We start from the raw sequence: 23568 nt of genomic DNA on the forward strand, positions 1-23568 counted from the left end.
TGTAATGAGAATTCCGCATCAAAAGCTGAGAGTGGTGTGAAGGAACAGATGGTCCGGCTTTGGATATTGCTCTTTATTGGCCTCCATATTAACTCCAGTTTGAACTCACACTCCAGCTAAAAAGAGATTTTTGCTGACTGATCATTAAGGATGTGTGTTGTAACGACCTGGAGAAATCAATATGGTTATAACCTGTACTGCACAAACTAGTTCTTTATCCTTGTATCACATTTCCTTTCCTCCAATTGTGTTCATGTGATTTATTGTGTATTATGGGGGGTGGTGTGTGTGTGTGTGTGTGTGCATGTGTGTGTGTGTCCCAGCTGGAGTGAAGACTGTTTATATTATTGGTGAAGGAAAAGGGGCCCCCAGGGGCCTTAGTAATGGACTGGGAGGCCTCTGACTTCTTATAATGGCTTCTCTATGTGAGCGCGTGTGTGTGTGTTTGTGAGAGCGGCGCAATTGCGGCACTCTGTAATTGTCAAAAGGAGGACACACTTTTACATAATAAACTGAAAGAAACAAAGAAACACACACACACACACACACAAACACACACAGACAGAGAGAGAGAGATGGGGCCTATCAAACACAAAGAAACACAATGTGTGTCTCACACTCGAACATTGTGGTGCCAGCTGAGCCCATGTGTGTCCAATAACAGCAGGTGCTGTCAAGTGCACGCCCAGACGACCTGTCATGACACGGAAACACACACACACACACACACACACACACACACACACACATGCATGCATGCACATATGTCATCACACCTCACGCCCTTTCTTTCAGCTTCCTCTTTAAAACTTAATGTTGCAAAAGTCTAGTCGAGTTAAATACAAGGTTACAGGCAATGTGTTTGTTTCCTGTGTTAGTCAGTGTGTGTCTTAATGTGTGTGTACCCTGTATCTGTATCTGGCTGCGAAGGGCTGTAGTGCTGCCATATGGTCTCACATTAGGACACACAAAACTTAGCCATGTGTGTGTGTGTGTGTGTGTGTTTGCGTGTGTGTGTGTGTGTGTGTGTGTGTGTGTGTCTGAGAGAGTGTGGAGAGAGAGAGTGAATCTGTAAGACTAACAGGAAACAATGGTCTTGATTTGAGCTGTTGGTGTTTAAACACTTCTACTTGTGAACAGTTAATATCTCTAAATGTATATGTCTCTTCGTTTTTTCTTTCCTTCCTTAATAAACCAATAATGCATAATCCGAGCACTGAATCGCACAGCTGTCCCCATAGCAACCATGGAGGCTTGGAAGCATTTGGGTCAGCCCTGGTGTTAATATATTTAGCAGTGCCATATCATATGCTGCACTGACTTCATTAACCATCTCAGCATGAAGCGCCAGAGCCTGAATGATAATGATCTAACGCACACACACACACACACACACACACACACACACACACACACACACACACCACACACACACACACACACACACACACACACTCAGAGCACTGGTATATTGACACAAATGAATAGATAACTGATTACATTGTACTTCCTTATGATTAAAGGCCTAATTGTAAATACATCCTCTTTAACCTCACATACTCTTTACTAGGTCTACTGCTATAGAATATATACTTATCACGTTGTGTGAATTCTAATTAACCCTGAGGTTTCTGAAGATCCTAAATAGGTTTAAAATAAGAAATGAATATATGTTGTTGTGAACAGGGTTGTCTTCAACTGGATAAATGTGTATGTTCTCATGTTTTTATTATTATTATTATTAAAGTATAGTAATGATATAATACAAACCCACAACTGTTGAAAGAAACTTGATGTTTGCTTGCCACTGATCTGTTCTCCTCCTCCTCCTCCTCCTCCTCCTCCTCCTCCTCCTCCTCCTCCTCCTCCTCCACCACCTCTTCTCCCCTCAGGTCAGCGTGTTGGAGCGTCAGGTGATAGACTTCCTGGGCTACCAGTGGGCTCCCATCCTGACCAACTTCCTCCACATTATCGTCGTCATCCTGGGCCTATTCGGCACGATTCAGTTCAGGCCGAGATATGTCACTGGGGTGAGTTGAACACACACACACACACTGAAATACACACACACTCTCTTGCTTTCTCTCTCTCTGCGGGCGCAACCATTTTCCATATGTCGTGCACTAGATTTAGCAACAGCCCTTTTCTCACTGTATTCAGGCCTAGTCTACACTACTGGGGATACACAAGCGTGCCGTGCCAGTAGGTGGAAATAAAGTCAACATTAACAATCCATCAAATATCAGAGAGTGAAATTTATCTGGTAAATACACAAATCAACTAATAGCGTCATCGACCTTAAATGCTCCATTTTACGCTGACACACTGGAGGTTCTGAAAATCGACTGTTTGGAAAGTACTTATTATATTCAGAGGGTGCATCTGTCCTTTTCATGGTTTTCATGAAACCTGTATCATTCTCATATCTTGAACTGCACTGTGTGTATAGAACACGTTTATACAGTGCAACAGCTAAACAACTGATCCTCTCCTCAATGCTGGAAGCACTTCATTCATACCTAGAGCAAAGCTGTTCATACATAACAAGGAATACGAGCCTGTCTTCATTAATTATTGATTTGTTTCCGACTGGTGGGTCCAAGTCTTGAAAGAAGACAAAGTCAATTTGAATATAAAGGAGCATACAGAGTGGGAGTAGGAATATTTTACCAAGGGGAGTTATGGGTTGCACTTTTCTGTTTCTGGGGCTTGTCGATAAAATTATTTACGTTTGAGATAATCTTAGGTTCCCGTAGTGGATGCAGGGCTACATGCAGTCCAAAGACCCCCTGCTGAGGACCCTCACATGCACACACGTGCGCACATTGAATTATAATTTATAAGCTTCAGATAATGAAAGTTGTATAGTTTATAAACTCGGCCTTGCCTCCTTCCTTACACCATTCATTCATTCTTTCCTGCCTTTTTGATGCCCGTACACACTCTTGTTATCCTGCTATCCATTTTCTCTCCCTGTCTGGTTTGATTCAGGTGATTGGTTGCTCTCCCCGCCGTTGTTTCTGTTTCCCTACATATTAACAACATCAAAAGTGAAGCCTCCCCTTGTCTGCCCTCTCCGTCTCTCTCGCTCCGAATGCAAGACATGAACATGCTCTTATAATTCTCCAGCAAAGGCCTGTCAAACCTTGTCTGCCTCTCACTTCCTCCTCTCTCTCTCTCTCTCCCTGTGTGTCTCTCGGCAGTACGCAGCCTGGCTCGTAGCGTGGATGACCTGGAATGTTTTCATCATCTGTTTTTACCTGGAGGTTGGGGATCTGTCCAGAGTAAGAAAACATTTTCTTGCAATTTCTGCATCCTTGTCAACTTTTTCTGCTGTACATGTCAAGAGTAAATACAACCTCTGGAAGGAGTTTAGGTGTTTTCGATCTCCAAGGCTGTCATTCCCACCTGCATTCCAAGTGTCTAAATCCAGGCTGGCAACAATCGGTATTGTCTCTCTGGTCCACAAATCCCTTTATAAGTCCAAAAACTGAGCTAAAGCCTAATAAAGGTAACTATGCCCCAACTATGCCCCCAATTATAGTCCCAAAACTATGAAATACTCTCCAGTGAGCCAAACGGTTACACCGAGTGACTTGTCCCCTCATTACTATGAGTGTGGGAGCTGCAATGTATTTTGAGTCGATCCCACATTCGCTGTCCTGCTGTCATTAATACTCATTAGCAAGTCTGATGTGTATTAATCTGCAGCGAAAAAATTTTAACCCAAATGTGCACTCATGCGTTCACTGCTGTTTGAATAATATGTATTAAAATCTTCAGGGCCCAGCTGCTCCAGCCTGTTAGATTATATCTGTTTTAAGAGTCACGTCGTCCATAAAAGTTTATTTGTCTCCTTCTAAAAGGAGAAGGAAAAGACAGTTCAAATAGCCAAATTATAAAAAGGGATAGTTCACCGAAAAATTCACTCATTATCTCCTCACCAGTATGCCGATGGAGGGCGAAGGGTTTGAGTCCACAAAACACTTCTGGAATCTCAGGGGTACACCAGAGGGACCTCGGGCACACCATCTTGTGGCTACGCCCGTTAGCATCACCGCTTCCCATAGAGGACATTTATGCTTAAAAGATGGTTTAAATTACCTTGTTTGAGTCGAATATATGATTATCTGCGCATGTGAACACTTAGATGACACCACAGGAGCAGTCAGGAGGCATGTTATGGTTTTTTCTGTGGTTTTATTATGTCTGAAGGAGAGGCCGCCTGGGCTAAAACACTGTTTAACCCTTAATATTATAGAAGTGTTTTGTGGACTCAAACACTTCAGCCACCCCTCCATTGGCATAGTGGTGAGTAGATAATGCATTTTCATTTTTCAGAGAACTATCCCTTTAAATCTGCTTTTATATACATTCATCCACATTATTGCTTTCTTCCTTAGCCAGATGACAAATCGTACAGTGTCTGTGTAGATTTCTAATTTCATAATTTAAACCAGCTCATCCATGGCACCTGGATATGTTTTGAAATAGGGGGAAAATATGAATATTCTACATGTTTACACTCCCAAGTCTCTTGGATTGAGATACGAATCAGTCACTCTTCTAGATTGGAAAGATTAAGGGAGCTATGAAAAACAATTCAAACCAAGCATCCATACACTGCACTTAGTTGCTTTCAGACATCCACTGAAGTACAGACACTTGCATGCAGTGTCCCTGAGGGGCTGTATGTGACAACGCAAACTTTTGGGACACAGTAAAATGTCCGTAACGTCCGCAGCACACAAGTAGGTGTGTTGATGACATTCCTAACATGCAACATTTGCACATAGTGTCGCTGCTCTTGCTCCTTTCTGCCTGCCTGCAGATCACTCACGACCCTTGTTGATTCTGCAGATACGTCCAAATGCTCCAATTATTTGGGGCTGAGTCAGTAGCTCCCTCTCCCGCCACAGTCGATGTGCTTTAAAATGAAACACTTGGCCCTGAACTCTCCCTCCTCTGCTGTAGTGAATGTAGTGAATGCAACAGTGTTGATGAGCACAGAGATGACTTCAATAATGAACTGTTGAGCTGTAATAACACAGCACAAAGCTACTGGGGCATTTCGAGGCAACGTTTCTACATCATCCACAACAGCACTGTGTGTAATGAAATCATGCAGTAGGAGAGAGAGAGGGGGAGAGAGAGAGAGGTAGAGAGATCATACTTTAGACTAGGTGTAGGAATGAGCCTGAAGCTTCCGCCTCAAGCCTCAATGCAGTTACCCTGCACTTAACAGCAGCATCTCATTTGACTCCCCGCTCTGCTCTGCTGTCGTCTTCGATGTATTGAAAGCAACAGGGGCTGATGTGCACGGAGATCTCTGGAGTGTGAACATTCAAGATCTTATAATGGAGGTTGACTCAGAGCATTTGAAAACAATGGCTTTTGGTCACTGTGTGGTGGTCCTGATTTTTTTCAGGGCAATACGGCAGCTTTTTTCAAATATCACCCAGTTGCATTTGTTCATTTCCCGCTGGTCTCTGCCCTCACCTCACTCTCTGCGGCTCCTCCCGTCTCTCTCGCTTGATTGAATATAACAAGGACAATAGGTTTTGTAAAATTTCCAATGGACCTCTGCCCTCAGCCTTGTTGCATCTTCTTGTGTCTGCTAAAAAAAAAAAAAAATCCACATTATTTGAAGACATTGGATCCCACAGGACAGTTTTGACAAACAAACTTGTTTTTATTAAACTGGAAAACCAGCCTAGAAATAGAAATAGATAAGGGCCTAGCTGAATGGGTATTGATTTTATCTGAGCTGGCACAACATTCGCTGAATAGATTATAGGTAGGTAACTCATCTTCTGACACTAAATGCTAGATGAAACTTCAAACTTATGATTGTGTTTCTAGTGTCGTAGATAAGCTAATCCAACTGTCATGTTACATCATGTTATGTTATTTTATGTTATGTTATGTTATGTTATGTTATGTTATGTTATGTTATGTTATGTTATGTTATGTTATGTTATGTTATATTATGTTATGTTATATTATGCTATGCAATGCTATGTTCTGGTATGTTCTGTAGTGTTATCTTATCTTATCAATAACTAGATTAATGAAAAACAGTCACAATCATTCATCTCTTTATTCTGTAATCTGTTATTGGGAATCACGAGCATCCCAGTAACCATGGTAGCTGACTCACACACCTGCCTGTTAGTGAGTGAGAGAGTGAGGCACTGCTGACCGCTCTGGGCTGCATGTACGGGCAGAAATTACAATTTAACAGATTTGTTGATATTTCTAACTTTCCCCCCGATGGACTCAAATAACTGGCGGTTGCTGTGCTGATCTGTTGTCTGTCCACGAGCTGTCAGCATCCTCTTTTCACACAGCAACATTGTCAGTAATGAAATAATTTTTTTTTCACTCCAGCGATCAGCGAGCTAACGTTAGGTGGGCGGGCTGGCAAAGTTAAAGGTTGTGGCATTTATGTGACTATGACTGTACAGTTACATTTTTTATCTTATTTAAAGTTTGGATGCAGTCAGTGCGCCAGTACGCACCCTCAATATACGCGATCCTATGTATTGATCCACTTGCTAAGATGCAAAATCACAAAATAATTTTTAGATTAAAAGTTGCACGTTGTGTATTTCCCGACATGACAAGGATAATTATGGGGAAGGATTTTAGTGATGAAAGGAGGTAAATATGTTCTAAAGGTCCACCGGCTCACAGGAGAGTGTAAGAGAAAGAGCGAGCAAGTGAGTGATCAAGAGACAGCTGTGCAAAGCGCCACACACTCCTCAACGAAGCAACAGAGCAAAACTTCTTAGATATATTATTAACTCGACTTGCACAGGGTAGAATGTTAATGGGAATTCCAATATAACAGAATAGTGAAGCTGCTCGCAGTGAAATCTAATACAATCTACTCTTGTAAAATGTCCAATGTAATCGGTAACACCGGGGTTGTCATGGGTTTCATTACCCGTCGACATCCCTAGTTGTCGGAAGAATCAAGGATGGGTCAAGGAGGAACCCACTCCGTTTTTGCAAGGACTCAAAGAAATGATGATTTAAGGATCTCTTGGCATCAATAGATGGCTGATATCTATGAGTGTGTGTCTTTGGAGCAGCTTGATTGCATCTGAGGCTTTAGCAGAGTGATGCGACACATTACGCCCTTTTGCAATGTAATTTTTGCAAGGGATGTGTCTTCACCTACTCTCACTCGCAAAACAATTGCAGGTGCAGGGTGTGTGTTTCTGTCCTCCACAGACCTCTCTCTATATAAGACTGTGGCGTGATGCCCCTACTTTGACCGCGAGTGCTGAAATCTCTGAAACGGCTTTTCTTCCTGTCTCCTCTGACAGCGAGGGTCACATAATTCCAGAGCAATTTTAGAGGGACTTCAGCGACTATAATCATGGGAGCAAGACCCTGTCAGGGGCGACTTCCAAAGACCACTCGCTGACATGGTTACATAAGAGAGGAGTAAGGAAGAGGTGCGCAGCTCGGAAAGATGGATTCCTTTGAGCATGTGCAACATCTAGTGGAAATCTGGTCATTTGAGCAGTTTGATCGCTGCGTTTCTCCGGTGTAATACAGATTTACTTTTTTGCCACCAGAAAGCAGTGTGATTCACATGAATCAACTGCAGCAGTTTCAGTTTTGCACTCACATATGAACAATCCAGCAGGAGATTCTCTGCTCAGACGTGTTCACAACAACTAAGAAATCTGAGCCTTTAGGGGAGGGGTGTAGCAGGAGACAGTATTAATTCCACTGCGGATATCATGTGTCTTTGTTCCTGCACATCAATACTGCTACCATCAAAACAATTCTGACAGCTTCAAAGGTGTCTTCAGAGGCGGTGCACTAGTGGCAGAAAAGGTCTCTGGTTCGACTCCTTGGAGGAACAACAAAAAGACAAACCTGGATTGATCTGTCCAAAAATCCAAGAGGATTCTCCCTACCCTGCCTAGTGTCCCTGAGCAAGGCACCTTACTCCCCCAACATCTGCTCCCCGTGCGCCGTACATGGCTGCTCACTGCTCTGTGTGTCCTGCACCAGATGGGTTAAAAGCAGAGGTTACATTTCCCTCCCTGCATGAGTGTGCCTGTGCATGTCTGTGCATGTGTTTGGGACAAATAAATGCAACTAATCTTAATCTTAACATGTAAGGCTTATTCTTCATCTTCGTATTCAAAAACATCATCAACATAACCACTTGCTCGCACTGAATCCTGTGGAGGATCTGGACATTATCTGGCATTTGGGTTCTAACCTGCAGCCCCTACGGAGAATGTCAGGAGATTATCCGGAGTTCAGAGCGTGCCTGTAAGCAGCTTTAGTGTGTCACCATATGATTTGCACTGATGTATAAGCATGTCAGTTCTTTGCATTGGCATTACACATCAGCACAAAGGTTGTTAAAGTCTCAACAGTCGTGTTGCTGTTCTGAAGTCAACTTTGTCAATTATACCAACTTGGAAAATTAATCAGGGCCAATCAGTGCTATTATAAACAGAATAATTCAGTTGATGGGGGAGCTGATTGTGGATGATTACAGTCTGTGGCGTAGTGTTTTCCCACCACAGTTTGCTGGTAATTACTCTTTCTATTGGACAGTTATGTAACATACCTTCTATCCATTTCACAACAGTAGCAGCACCACATATCATCATCACTTATCCTCATCTCATTGGTATCAGCAGCTTTTCGATCTTCATCAGCGCTAGTTTGGACTGAAGCGTAATGTGGTGCATAATCTTCAGCTCGATTCTCTGTTTCCTCTGGCTCTTTGCACGCACACACACACACACACACACACACACACACACACACACACACACACACACCCACACGTTGACAGTGAGCCTTGTTAAAGTTTTGTTGCCCTACAAGCTATCGCCAAAAGTTTTACAGCGAGTCAACAGTCATATCTCATATATTAAACCCATCCACCTTCTGTTTACCGCTCTCCACCTTCGCTGAACTCTCATTCGAATGATACATCGTCATCTTTCACTGCCCCTGAGGACGAGCATTAGCAGTTACAGCAGCCGCCACAGCTGGAAAGTGCTGTTTCGGTTTTTATCTCTTTCACACTAAAAGTACAACTGTCTGCCATTTTTGGGAGGAAGTCGGAGAACAAGCCGGTAACATCTGGAAAATCAGCTTTACGATTGGTCACAGGTTAATTAAACCGAATGGCATTGATAATAGCACCACAATCGGAAATCAAATCTCATTACAAAACAGTTTGAGTGTAATATTTCTCCTCATTTGCTTTGAAGGTCTCATTTTCCCCCGACCGAATTCAACACATCTGGTTTTTCGGCCAGTTAATTAACGACACCATTGTCAATTAACTGCTGGCCAATCAGAGAGGAGCAGGCTCGAACCAGATGCTGCACAGCTTGTTTTATGACCGGAACAGTTAGTGGGCTCCTCGCTCAAGGGCAAATCAACCTTGACCCAGTTACTGAGGGAGACGGGAGCCACAAATGCCCCCTCCCCTTTCTCTCTCTCTCTCTCTCTCTCTCTCTCTCCAGCTGATGTTAAGATACAAATCCGTCACCTGCCTTTCAAGGGCCTTTTTTTTTTCACATGTAAAACAAGCATGCCTGTCACTCAACTCAAAATCAACAACAAAAATTCCCTGCAAAATATGAACAAAACCAGATGTACACAAATTAGAAAGGTTAATTTGCTGTTGTTAGTTTTGTGCCTGTGTTCAGTTTAGCACCATGTTATTGCAGTATTAATTTTATGATGAAAGAATTAAATTCTTGTTTGCACCAAAAACAAGATTAAAGTTAACAAAAGTCACCTCCGAAAACAAGAATCTAAATTATACCAAGTTCAAAACCAGATGAATAAATAAATATTACTTTGAAAATTAGGGTTGATAGGATTTATTTAATAATAAGAAGCATTTTATTCCAGGACTAGACCATAGACTGTAGGACTAGACACATTTACAACGACACTAACATTCTACAATTACAATAATAACAAAAACATTGGCTACTGATATCTTGTTAACAGCATTTTCTGATTAACTTAACCCGAATAAAGTCATACCCAGAATAAGCAATAATCTAATGAAGACATGTGGAGTAGTCTGACCTTAAGCACATTATGTAGACTTTTTTTTTTTTACAGCATTTCACACAATCGACATATGGCAATTACCATCTGCCTGACCACACATGCCCTGATTCCAAGTGTAAACAAGTAGTAGGTCTTAATGTTGACCTGAGTCATAATCAACGTGAACAGGAATATGAATGAAATATTCAATTAGGAACTCATGTAAATACCATGTTCAAAATAATATCTTATCTAGAATAAGGTCAAAAGTCGTAATATTGTTTGCCATTTAAATGTTATCAGAGTAACGAGGCTGTCAGTAATGTTAGCCAACTTCTTTGAAGGAGAAATTAAACTTATATAAAGACTTATATTCATCCACAGCTTCTCTCAAGATTTGTCAAAATGAAAACCGCTTGAACAAAAAATGGAAAAATCAGCGATTCGGGCCCAACCCATATCTTCTATATTTTGAGATTTTATTTTTCTCTCATCTTTCTCTCATCTCTTCTGCTCGCCTTCTCTCCTCTCGTCTCTCTCCTCATCTGTCCATTCTTAAGAGAACCTAATCTGCCTCTCTCTCTATGGGGGTAAATTGTGAATGAATAGTGGATAGATATGACCATTGTCTCCACAGCTTCACTCAACAACATAGCAAGCACGTTGATCCCATTGCTACGTTACTTCAGTCAGCCGTAAAGTGTGTCGATTAGCTCAGGTGGTTGTAGACTTGTGACTGACGGGGAATAAATCCGGGATAAGAGCTCAGCTAACCCTGAGAGGCCGAGGAGAGAGACGTGTCGTCACCTCCCACTGAACTAAACGCCTGCTTGGGCAAGTCATCGATCGGCTTGATTGATTTTCTAAGGTTTTGCCCTAACCGTGATGAGAGACTGGTAATGTGCTGCCACATAATTGTGAGCCCTCTTACCGATTAGCGCTCGCTGCTAACCCCCGGTCCCAGAAATGACACTTTCACCTTGTCACGTTTCGAGCTGTACCGTCAGCCTATTTCATCAACCTGCCCGTGGAGGATAATTTCACTTTCATTTGACAAATGGCAGGTGCTCCTTTTTAACCATGACCACGGTGGCATGTTTTCCCTGTCTCTCCTCTTCCTATGTATCGCCCTCCCTGGATCAGAATAACTCGCTGTCGTTCAGAAGGGAGATGATGGCGTGCTCTCCGCCTCAAGATAGAAATTTCTCATGTCTCCCTCTCCGTTGCTTCCTCTTTCTCTGGTCCCTCGCCCTCCCCCCTGTGTCTCACCCTCTTCATCTCCATGTAATTCATCCCTTCTTTCACTCTGCTCAGCCTGTAATCAAGACTTTTTTTGTGTCGCTCTGCAAAGTGCAGCACGAATCCGTCCCGCGCTCTTCTTCACCTTCTCGCCTCCTTTTCCATTCACTCACTTCCTCAATACTTTCAATGTGAGGACTTGAGGAAATGTGTCCCTGTTGAGAAGGCGCTGCTATATTTATAGTCAATAGGAATTCATAGTTGAGGGCTATGGGCCAGTTCAATGCATTACTTTACACTCTCAGGCAATTTACTCTGGGGTCACAGGGAAGACATTTGCATATGCCATTCTGTGAAAGAGGCGGAAAATCACCCTCTATTGATTTATTACTTTTTATCTGTGATTTGGATTTGTTCTGCAGCTTTGATAGGATTTTCCAGTCCTGTATTATCCATGAATAGACATGATATCCACACTGTGCATCCCAACTGCCAGCAGTATACGTTCATTAGAACAATGATCACACTGTCAGGCTAGTAAGTGGAGGCTCGGACTAAAAATCAATGCGATAACATTTGTATTGTATTAAAAGACGAGGACATTTTGCAGGCAAAGACAACAAATCCATCCCATTTAATGCGCAGTGGCAGACGTGTTTGTGGTGCAATGCATCAATTTAAGTGTGCTGAGCACACCGGGCGCCACAGCAGCCGGAAATCCAGAAAGATTAGGTTTGTAAAGGTTTGCCAAACACTTCCACTTTAACATTTCTTCTTGATAAAGAAAGTAAATCCCGGGCGGCGAGAGGAAAGTTGGCGGAGGCAGCGAGGAAGGGGGGGGAATGTGTCAGAGTTTGTCAGCGCTGTTTGAAGTCCACACGTCAGCGTGGAGCAGATGGACGTTTGTTGACGGTTGAGATAATGGTTCGATGAGACATTGTGACACTGAGGTAAGGAGACGCAGCGGGGAGCGTGTGGCATGTCAGCGATGACTCACTGACAGTGTCCCACGCATGTAGAGGGGCTCGAACTGAAAGTTTGATGTTCTCACTTTTTTTTCATTCGTCAATTATTTTGAGCTTGACAGGTTGTTGTTGAGATGAGAAGCAGCAGTCGACGAGGACCTCATCTCGAGATCCGCTCTCACCATAGCTCATTGTTCTCTTCAGCAGATTGCGTCTGTCATTTGCCACAGACATGCAGATGTCCAGACTGTCCATAATTCTGAGCATCTGTCTCCAACAATACTCCCTCATTCACTAATTCACTGCTCCGTCTATAACAGACACTCGATAGACACATTATGCATCTCCAACACTTTATATCGTTACCGAAAACTGAAGTATGAGACGAATTTAATGTTCACATTCATATATGTCATTGCATTGCGCGATTGTTTGAGGGTTATTTGTGTATAAAAAGACAAAATACAAGATTTATAGACCAACATTATAGAGATCTTAACTACAGTGGCAACAATAACCGAATATATCAATCAGTAATTCATAATCAACTATATTTAATATTTTATTGTTTCTTTGCTCCTATAATGACAGGAATTTTTATATCCCTATAATAACCTATAATATCTTTGTTTTTTGGACGACACATTTGAAGAGGCCATCTTGGGAATCAGAAAACAAAGATTGTCATTTTTTTAAATGTTCAGACATTTTATGGACCAAACAACTAATCGATTACTCAAGAAAGTAATCAACAGATTAATCAGTAATGAAAGTAATCGTTAATGGCAGCCCTAATCTTAGTTTAAGACTTAGTTTTGTTTTCTCGGCCAGTTCAGCACAGAGAAACCAATGACCCATTTCAACACAATAAACCCTCCCATCTTAAGAATATCCATGCAGTATAATCACTGTATTTATTGTATGTATTATCATACATATATTTTAAGAATCTCATTCCATCTGCTAGACATGTACACAGTATAAGAAAGGAATGAAATTCACTGTCAGAAATCTTATAAAAGCCCCTCCAGCCTCTCAGCGTTGGCTCTGGAGTCAGAAAATCTTTTGGAAAGTGACAGTCCAACACGAAGGCCCACTCCAGGCAGAGATTGACCCGGTGTGTGGAGGTGTGACATTACACTGGACCCGAACTTTTATTGTTCCATTCTCATATGTGTTGTTGAGAAGAGACCAAAGCTGTGCACTGCGAATCCTCATTTGAAAGTTAAAGCTTTTCACTGTGCCTTTGAATCCCACCCCTCAGAGCAGTTATTTTCAGACCACACGTATAAGAACTAGTTTGTTTCAAGCATAACTCATTAATCCATTGGAATTGCTAATGTGCTGTGACCAGCGACAAAAACAGCTTTTGTGATGACAGAATAAAATAATTTCTTTGTGTTTGAAGCTTTTACCTATTTTAGGAGTTTCAAGAGTTCCACCATCGACTGTAGTTAAAAATGGAAGACATGAGACCTCCCCAAAAGTGAGGCCAAGTAGATCATGCAGATCAAAACTTGTGAAAGAGCTGCACACTGTCTTACTCGAAATCAGAAAGGTTTTATGCAACGTTTTGGTACCAGACCTTCATCAGTGTTATCAGGAGCTCTTTCACAAAAGGGACAAAATAAAAAGGTCAAAGTACATGTCAAATAAATGCGTTAATTTTTGGGGTAAGTTTGGATTAAATAAGATATTTGATACTATAACAAAGGGTGAAATGCCCCGCCTGATGGACTTCAATACCGAGGCTCCATCCCGGATCCATACTGCACAGACTCATGACAGTGTTATGGATCCGGAATATTTTGGGTTAATTTCTGCATAGCTGGTGAAAATGGAGGTTCATGGTCCGTCTTTATCTCTGAGTCAACTCATTAAAAGAACTGAAAAATACTGATACTGAAACATAGATTTTCTCACAAACAAGTTTTAGCTAAGTCCTGTCAACATCAGACTTGTTGTGATGTGTTTGTCTTCCCATTCGTTTCTGTTGAGTAGACATTTTCTTTTAAATTTGTATCTTTGCCTTCCATCCAACTCCTGTAGAGCCACGGAGGCAAGATAAGGTGTACATCCTTTACTTGACAGTAATTTGAGTTAAGGCCAGAGTCTTATATACCACCAGTCTGTCACACTCCCAACCTCCCTGTCTGTCGCTGCCGCTGCTATCTAATACAGCAGCGATGCCACAGAATGAATCTTTTAAAAGATTTCTGATGTGCCATTCCTGACAGATCTGGAGAGGAGCCTGTGGAGAGAGAACTGTCACTATGGTGCAAAACATGCAGACACACACACACACACACGCAAACACACAAACACACTTGGATATTCACATCAACTCTCTCACAGTCTTAGACAGCTCTCGGTCGGGAGTCCACTGTGTCATATAAAAGATGCAACCCACCTCCTGGGCGTCGGATGATGCACAGATACAGACACAAATACACACTAACGTCAGTCATTTATTGCGGGTTGTGCGGCACGGGAGATCCCGAAAGCCGTTTGGCATACTGTATGTGTGAAAATGTGTGTCTGTAAGTGTGAGTGTGCATGCGTTGGTGTCTGTTTGCTCTGTCGGAGGTGAGAGCACCTGTCAATCATGATATTTGTGACAAGAGAACCTACACATGCTGAAATATACACACGCACCAAATCTAGACAGTCTCAAAACAATTCCCACGTCTGTCCACGCATCTCATCTCACTCCGCACATCCACAATGGAACCGCGACAGAGCAGAAAAGTGGAAAGAGGAAAGAGGGAGAAACTTTAGAATATTGAACGATTGGAGGTGGAGAACGAGGCGTCAGGGGCGGACAGGGAGACGAGAGAGAGAGGTTTCGACAGGTAAAGGTATGATAGCAGCTTCAGAGGATGATGTGCCGTGGGATGGACCCACCGCGGAATCTGTCTTGCTTTCAACATAGGAAAGAGAGAAGAGAGGGGGAAAGGGGACAGGGGGAAAAGAAAGAGGTGGAAGAAACAGAGAAAGTTAGAATGACAAAGCCTTGCGGGAAGATAGGATTGCTTATCTGACGGGAGAGAAAAAAAAAATATCCCTTTCATATCAACTTCACATCAACATCAATAGTCGCTGATGTCGACGCAGGGCGCGCTTTTACTGCGGGATAAATTGTAGGAGAAATATGACAGTAAATCAAACTGCAAACCACCCAATTCATCCCCGAAGAAAAAGCAAAAACAAAAACAGATTGCTGGGGCCAGTCTGAATTCTAATAGTCACTTAATTTGACTAGCCCCAGTATTCATCCGCCAACGACTGAGACATGAGTGCATCAACTCTGACTGTGTTTGATCAATGGATGCATTTGTTGAAATCATGGCATGAAATTGTCTTTTTTTTCCCCTTCAACACGTCTCCAGTGGGACATTCCCATCAGCCAATCTGATCACATTAGCCCTGAGCTGTTATTACTGATAAGTCGTTATGGATTTTTCGTTGTTATCATTTATAGATTCATGTGCAACGAGCACCGTTTTAATACTTTTTACTTGTCCAAAATGGAACGAGGTGATTTAACAGAGATTGTCTGTGTTTCCGCAGTACATAATAGATTTGATTGACTTGACTGCTACAGTTATATACTTCCTCCAGGTTTCTGGATGAAAGCTGGTATTCATGTCAAGGCTTGATTGTGATGATTTAGCCTGGCTGTGATCACAGTAATGTTTTTATTGTACAAGCCAGAGGAAACGGCTGAACTGCTGATACAGTAAAACCTGTTTAATGTGTATTTTCTGAGGGTTTGGGTCTTATGAGCTTCCTCTGAGCTGAGGAGGATAAAATTCGGTTTCATTACAATGTGGCTCCCTTTTTAAAGTTTTATCCATCATTGGCATCGCTGCTTTGCTGGAGTCTGGACACGTGGCGGCAGTTTTATCTCATTCTACACAAGAAGGAGATGTAGCACAAGTAGTTTAACACTGTTTCTTTCAGAGCTGCCTGCTTTGGCTGCATACACATTTGATGCTAGCGGAAAGGGTGAACCATAAAGTGTATATAAAGAGCTTCCTCACAATATCCACATATGAAGCTCAAATATCCCAGATACGAAAGCCTTCACCTTGTGCGTTTGAATCCAACGTGTATAGCAAGTTCCTGCTGATACACACCCGTGACCAAATGTGAGCCAGCCTCAGCTGTCAGCCGTGACGTTTCACATTTTATTGGTCAGCGAAATAGCAGTTGTTGAGAAGAACATGAAAGTTAAGACAAGATGAAACTTGCATAAAAGATACAATTGGGTAACAATAAGGCACTGCTGGGATTTGAACCCAGGATCTCCTGTTTACTAGACAGGCGCTTTACCAACTAAGCCACAGCACCTGATGTGATATACATGTAACTGGAATTGATTAAGTATGTATCAAAACTACACTACCTCTTCTGTTGAGAGTAACTTAAGACAAAACACCTTGGTACGGGTGCCCCCATCTTGAGCTTTTTACGTTATAGGGAGCAGTGTGAATTTTTTAGACGAAAACTATGACCAAAAATATTCGTTAACGACCTTTTTCCCATGACTAAACTTTCATGCACCTGACATCACTGGTTGAATGTTGCCAGTGTCACCTTCTCTGGCCAGTATCTCAGCTCCCAACCGTAGTTGGAAGCTCACTGGTTATTTTGGATCGCTGTCTGGCCAGTAACCAGCCGTCCGCACCACTCCGTGAAAAAGGAGGAGGAGACGTTTCTATAGTTTCAACACCGCCACTTTATTTCTTGGCTATACAGCAGGAGAAACATGCTCATCACCTCTAGGTGGTCTTTCACTTCTCGTTATTCCACACAATCTACCGCCTTACCCACAATACCCATGGTGCACTACGTCACACACTACAACCTTCCTTAATGGGGCAGGTCATACCTGCTATACCGGGTTCTTTATCCATACTCCACGCCCTCTCTGACATTCCCAGACATGCAAGTGAAGCCTTAACGACTGGTTCATACGCACATGCACACGCAATCTGTTAAAATTTTGAGTTATGTGTGATTTGTTTCATGTTAATATGTGTTATATTGTATGTGCACAACATTAACACGTGTGTGAGTCTTGTTAATTTTTCAATGTAACAAATAAACACCAATGCACTAGGGTTCTGATTTATTGCAATCAATACCTCCCCCCACCCCTTATGCAATTTGTGGATCCAACCTGGGTTGTGGGGAGAAACCTTGTAGTTGCCAACCGCAAGATCGAAGGGGTTAAAATGTTGTGAGGAGGCATTTGCTGAGAATTGGTAATGGGTTTATTGTGGTTACGGTCAGGGTTAGGATGTGGACTTCATCTCTATGCACCATGAAGACACACACACACACACAACCACACACACAGACAGGCAATTCCCTAACATACCCCCAACCAATCTGATAGGAGAAGTGCTTTAGGCATTATGGGTTAAGGCTTCATCTAACACCCATGGGAAATCACAGCAAAACAATGTAGGGAGATGCACCGTGACTGATGATATTGGTGTGAAATAACACAGACAGAGCGACACAGAGAAAGGGGGCCGAGAGAGAGAAAGTAATAGGAAAGGAGGTGAAGACACAGATAGAGGTTTAGTTAAATAGAGTGAAAAATTGACTTTAGAGAGAATAAAGCTAATATTGTCCCCTCACTGACTCTCTGCCTTTTAGTTTGATGATCTCTGTGGGAGCCAATTGGACGGACCAAAACCACTGTTGTCTGTCTGCATTTCAGTCTGTATGTTGAATATACTGTCTGTTTGGTTCACTAAATGACTGACGGAGCTAGGGTTGTGGGTAAAAAGCTGCTAGATTGTCTCTGTGTTAAAAAATGTGAGCATTGTGTGTCCAGGGAGCAGATGCTAGCTGAAGCTACTCATGGGGAAAATCCAGCACTTTCACCCTTCTGGCAACAATCCATCCATGCATTCATCCATGCATTCATCCATGCATTCATCCATCCATCCATCCATCCATGCATCCATGCATCCATGCATCCATCCACCCATGCATTTATCCATCCATCCATCCATCCATCCATGCATCCATCCACCCATGCATCCATCCATTCATGCATCCATCCTTGGAGGCCGAGAAATATATTGACTTAAACATTGTTTCTTAAGTTATTAAATTATTACTTCAGACTAGGATGGACTTTTTAAACACAGACACACACAGACACACACATATATATAATTCGAAACACCATGTAGCTTAATCTTTTATTTCCCAGTGCCCCTTTTCTTATACAGCAGAGGTTTTTAGCTTCATTTATTTTTGGTTTTAAGCAACTTTTCCCCAAATTGTCTGTGTATTTTTTAACTGTTAAATTAGCCTCTAATTTTGCTTCAGGTAGCTTCACAATGGCATCACCTCCTCCTGAGCTGATGATATCATCAGAGGAGTGGTCTTTTCCCTTCCTTCCATCCCTGTATCTCTTGGGAGTGGAAGACAAAGGAAAATAGAGATGTGGGAAATTGAGAGAGAGAGAGAGAGAGAGAGAAGGATGGAAGCAGCAGAAGGAGGGGAGAGGCAGAGGAAAAGCAGACGTGGTTCAGTGAAGCGTCACTAGCCCACAGCCAGAGACAAAGACCTGAGAGCATGAGTGCATGATCCTCAACTAGCACACTCGAAATTACACTGTGTGTGTGTGAGAGAGAGTCAGAGAGAGAGAGAGAGAGGGGGGGGGGGGGGGGTAAAGAGAAAGCAAGTAAGGTAAACAGAGGCAAAAGGAGAGGAAATATATGAAAGAAAGATGTGGAGAGACTCAAAAATTACAAAACACAGACACAGACAGAGTGAGAAGTATTAACACAAGTCTCACTGACCGTTCTTATTTAAGCCTACAATCCAAACAGGCCATTCATCACCAGGCAGATTAATATCTCAAAATTTTTTTGGCGCCATGGCTTCATCATCCTGGTGGTTTGGATTCAAAGCATCAACTCCTCTTCACAGCAGCAATTTAATTAAAGTTTTATCATTCCACTCGTGAGTAATTTCAGTTTGGTCCACAAATCCTACAACTCCCTGTATTTGGGTTATTTGTTGATGCGAAAACAACTTCCTCTAAACACTTGTGCTTTTTAGAAAAATAGGGTTAATTTCCAAGTGTTTTTTCTGTTGTTTTTTTTATCACATTGTCTCTATCTGTGCTGGTGGAGGCTTATTGTGCTGCCGCTGGATGAATAGAAAGGAGATAAGCGTTTTCTTCAAATTAGCACCAGCCTATTTCTGATAACACACCATGTAACCTCAGCGAACTCTTCACAGCCAGTGGAATGGAAAAGAAAATCTTCTGTCCTGCTCTTATAGGTCTCATCTGTTGTTCGATACGGTGGCTTTTTGTATTGAAGTTGATCAGTGTAACCACAAGGACAGCTTGCCATCCCCTTGACGTTGTTTCAGGGCAGGTACATAAAGTTCAGAGGAGACGCAAAGCTCGGATTAGCATTCGGGAACAGAAAAATGTCCAAAACTATGTTTGTTCGGGAGCCTCATTAGGAGAGTACTGATACACACTGCACCGAAATAATTATTACCCCTCTCTCCCGATCACATGGCAAGAGCGGTGAAAGACTGCGGAGAAACAAGAGCGATAAAGAGAAGAGGTGAAGAAATATAATAAAAGGAGAGAGAAAGTAGGAGGGTAACAGCACGAGGCAGACGGCGGGAGAGTGATGGCAGAGAGGGAGCGAGAGAGAAATTTAAGGAGATTTCACTCATTAAAACGAGGAGCACAACAAGGGGAGATGGCATTAATCAAAGCTCTGTGCTAATGAGGCATTTACTCATTACGCTGGAATAGAGAGAGGCCAAGGAAGAAAAAGAGGGGAGAATAAAGGAGGGGGAGAGAGAGAGAGAGAGAGTAAGAGACTGAGAAAGAGAGAGAGAGAGAGCACAATATAAATTAACAGTGGAGAACGGGGGGGGGGATTAACCATCAATGTGGAGGGAGGTGACAGAGTGCAGGGTGGATGTGGTGGGAAGACGAGGTAAAGACAAAGATGAAGCGGGCTATACAGTGTGGAAACAGACCATATTGACTCAGTGTTGATGGAAGAGCAGCGTCTCTATATAAAGCTCTATTTAAAGATTTGTGTCCGTCACGTGATTAAGTGAGGAACTGACGACGTGGTTCCGGATGAAAATAAGTGATCTGCCCTCCGTTCAAGGGACCATTTGCCCATTAATCCTAGTATGCTGTAGTTGTTACCAGTCACTCCCATTAAAAAGGTTTTTTCTTCAATGTTAAGTTTCAGTAAAGCTGCTTTTCCGACGCACACTGGAGTCCTGACGTTTTCCTGAAATTCTCCAGAAGGGCTCTACGTGACGACCCAAATGTGGAATTCACATTTTAGGGATCTTTAACTTCCAGTTCCCATGTGAGAGTACAGCAGGAAAAATCACATCGAGCGAGTGGGCGTATTAATGATATTTGTAATGTGTAACTGACGTATATAAAACATATATCTCATACACTTGGAAGCACCAACGAAGATGTCGACTCCGAAAAACAAGATTTTTAAACTTTTGGTGGACAAAGGCAGTAAAATCAAACATTTACCAATACTTTTGTACTGTATAAGTTACTTTCTTCATTCTGCCCACTTAAAAATAATTTCTTCTGTTGACACATTCCAAAGCAACAAACATGTGTGTGTGATTGAATATGTGGACCTGTGTATTAAGGCATCTATGTACTGCCATTCTGATTTGCATGGACGTCTGATGGATGATCTGCGTCTCTCCTTGCTAAGTGGAGTCATTAATATGTGCATTATTGAAACCAGGACGACTGTCGTAACTGATTTACTGTGCATTTCTCCTCTTTGAGAGTTCAAAAGATTGAGGAGGAACCAAAGCAGACACTGTAACTGCAGGGGCCTATGCTACTGCATGGGGGTCTCTCTGTGCTGCTGCGAAGTAGAACTCAAACACTGAGGAACAGAAAGTGTTGATTTATTTACTGGTTGTCTGTTGTGCTAGTTTTTGCAGCCTCTGGTTGTAACTTGAAGTTGTCTCTCTCTGCGATGGGGTTGTTCATGCTGTGGTGGCCAATGTGAGCAAATAAAATGTCTTCATATTTGTGTAAAAGTATACAAAAGCAAAGTTTTTAAGGAGAACTCAAATTCTACAGTGATGGTGGTGTGGAGCCGCTGCATCAAGGTCCCGCCATAATTATCTTTATACATAATCTATGGCCGGAACTAAATGTAAACTATTGTGTAATAGACCAGAAACGTCAGCATCACGTCAGCATTAAAGAAAAAGTGGAGGGATTAACAAAGATTCATCTTCTGGGAACAGTCACTTACTTCACAAGCTTCTATGGTAATTTATTTCTTGAATTTTTTTAAATCTCAATCTCCAAGGAGGTAGATTAACTGAGTTGGTTCTAAACCCCATTGGTAATGTTACCTCCCAGTCTTTTTTTATAGCTCCCATAGTTTTTGGGTTTTCCTGCTTAATGAGAAATAAAGAAGAACTGATTATAATTATGTGGCATAAAACCGCAACATCAACACTTTAGTAACTGACCCTTCAATGACACCACAACACAATTCTCTCTCTTTCTCAGGCGGGAAGCATCGTACAAACTACATCTCCCAATCCTTCCCTCTGTTCCTTTCTTTGTCTAGCCTACTCTCTCTCCCTCCCTCGTTGTCCTCATCATTACCCTGCATGTGTATGATTCAGATCTAATCTGAGGAATCCCAGATCACTGGGATCATAAATCTAAGATCTATATTTAGTCCTGGCTCTAGCCTTCTCTCTAGCTCTCAGACCGGGGTATGACAAACACTTTGGTTTTAATTAAAACTTGGTTAGAAGCCGCCCTGATATTCAACCCCCGGGCTTGTTCCTCAGAGGACGTAATTCAACTCACTCTGACTCTCTCTCTCTCTCTCTCTCTCTCTTTGTCTCTCTTGCCAGGACTCTGACCTTGTGCTGACTTTTAACCTCTCCATGCATCGCTCCTGGTGGATGGAGAACGGCCCCGGGTGCAGGGTGACTCCCATCACCCCTCCGCCGTCCTGGGCACCTGAGGACCACCGGTATATATCAATAGCTGGCTGTCTGATGGATTTCCAGTTCATAGAGGTGGCCCACTCCTCGCTGCAGATACTCTTGGCTGTAAGTACTTAAGCTGAATGAGTACCTACTGGTATGCACTGTAATTTCAAACTCAAGTACCCGATTGTGGAAAAAATGGGCTCACGGCTTTAAATGTCCTTCTGACAAATCGGAGTGCCTGTTGGTCACAGTCGCTGCCATTGTTAATACAATGTATGTTGCAAATGTGAATTTGTTGAAAAAAAATAGTACCACTTTTTACATATACTCTTTTTTGCTTTTTCACTCATACTAGTCATTAAGACTGATGAATCATATTGAATGACATAATCTAATATTCAGGAACAAATGTGTCTCTCTCTTTCTCTCTTCGTCTCATTTCATTTTTCGCAAACAATATTTCTTTCTCTCTGTTTTCCTCAGCCTGTCATTTACCCTCGCCCTCGAATTCCCTCCTCCACTGCACTGTCAAACTGTGATAATTAGCAGGATCAGAGAGAGACAGCGGATGGGAAATAAAGAGCCCGAGTGAGGGAGGCCTGTCACTTTCATTCCAGTCGTCTCTGCACTGTAGTTTATTCCGGGTTTACACATAGAATGCAGACGCAATAAACAAACTGACACTTAAATGTGAATGCATGCATCATTATACCATAACAGAAAACAGAGAGAAAGGAGTTTGGGAGTTTTTGTCTGCCTGTCTCCTTTATTGTTCACTCTGCATCTTCCCCTCCTCACTTAGCATTCTCTCACCCACTCTCCTCATCCACTCGCCGCGTCTCTCTGTCAATCGATAGTGGTACTTCTAGTGTGGCGTAGAGCCAAGCCACCACACAGCTGTACCACGGCGTCGCTGTAATTGGTGTGTGGAAACACTGTCATGCCCCATGAGCACACACACCGCAGTCTGACTGGTTCACTGGCTGCCTGGCTGCCTGGTTTTACTGTAATTGGTGGAAACAATGTCAGGGTGCTTAGTAACATACGTCATCCAGCCAGGCAACTGGCTGACTAAATGAGGGTTTGGGTGGGTTGGGATGTAAAGTGGCTGGTTTTATGGCTTTTTTTGGTTAACTGCTTCCTCTAGTGAAGAGATGAAGGGTGATCAGCCAGTTCTGACTGGTGGGGTAGTTACAATACGAGAAATATCTTTTGCATTGGCGTGATTAAAAAAGAATCTCAAATGAAGATGTGTCATAAAGTCAAAACAAGCTCTGAGGCATCT

The 23568-nt window shown here is 42.4% G+C and overlaps 1 protein-coding gene and 1 non-coding gene across 2 annotated transcripts in view; one reads left to right on the forward strand and one right to left on the reverse strand.

Moving 5' to 3' along the window:
- Nucleotides 1–23568, forward strand: part of nkain2 (sodium/potassium transporting ATPase interacting 2) — a 76259-nt gene that overhangs the window by 33622 nt on the left and 19069 nt on the right. The window contains exons 2-4 of the mRNA XM_062412125.1: nt 1893–2030; nt 3204–3284; nt 22203–22403. Of these exons, the coding sequence (XP_062268109.1) occupies nt 1893–2030; nt 3204–3284; nt 22203–22403 (420 nt within the window). The remainder of the gene's footprint in view (nt 1–1892; nt 2031–3203; nt 3285–22202; nt 22404–23568) is intronic.
- trnat-agu (transfer RNA threonine (anticodon AGU)) lies at nt 16544–16616 on the reverse strand. The gene has a single exon. It is a non-coding gene; the product is annotated as a tRNA-Thr (tRNA).

The sequence above is a fragment of the Platichthys flesus genome, chromosome 18 (assembly GCF_949316205.1).
Source record: "Platichthys flesus chromosome 18, fPlaFle2.1, whole genome shotgun sequence".
In the NCBI taxonomy this organism is placed as follows: Eukaryota; Metazoa; Chordata; class Actinopteri; order Pleuronectiformes; family Pleuronectidae; genus Platichthys; species Platichthys flesus.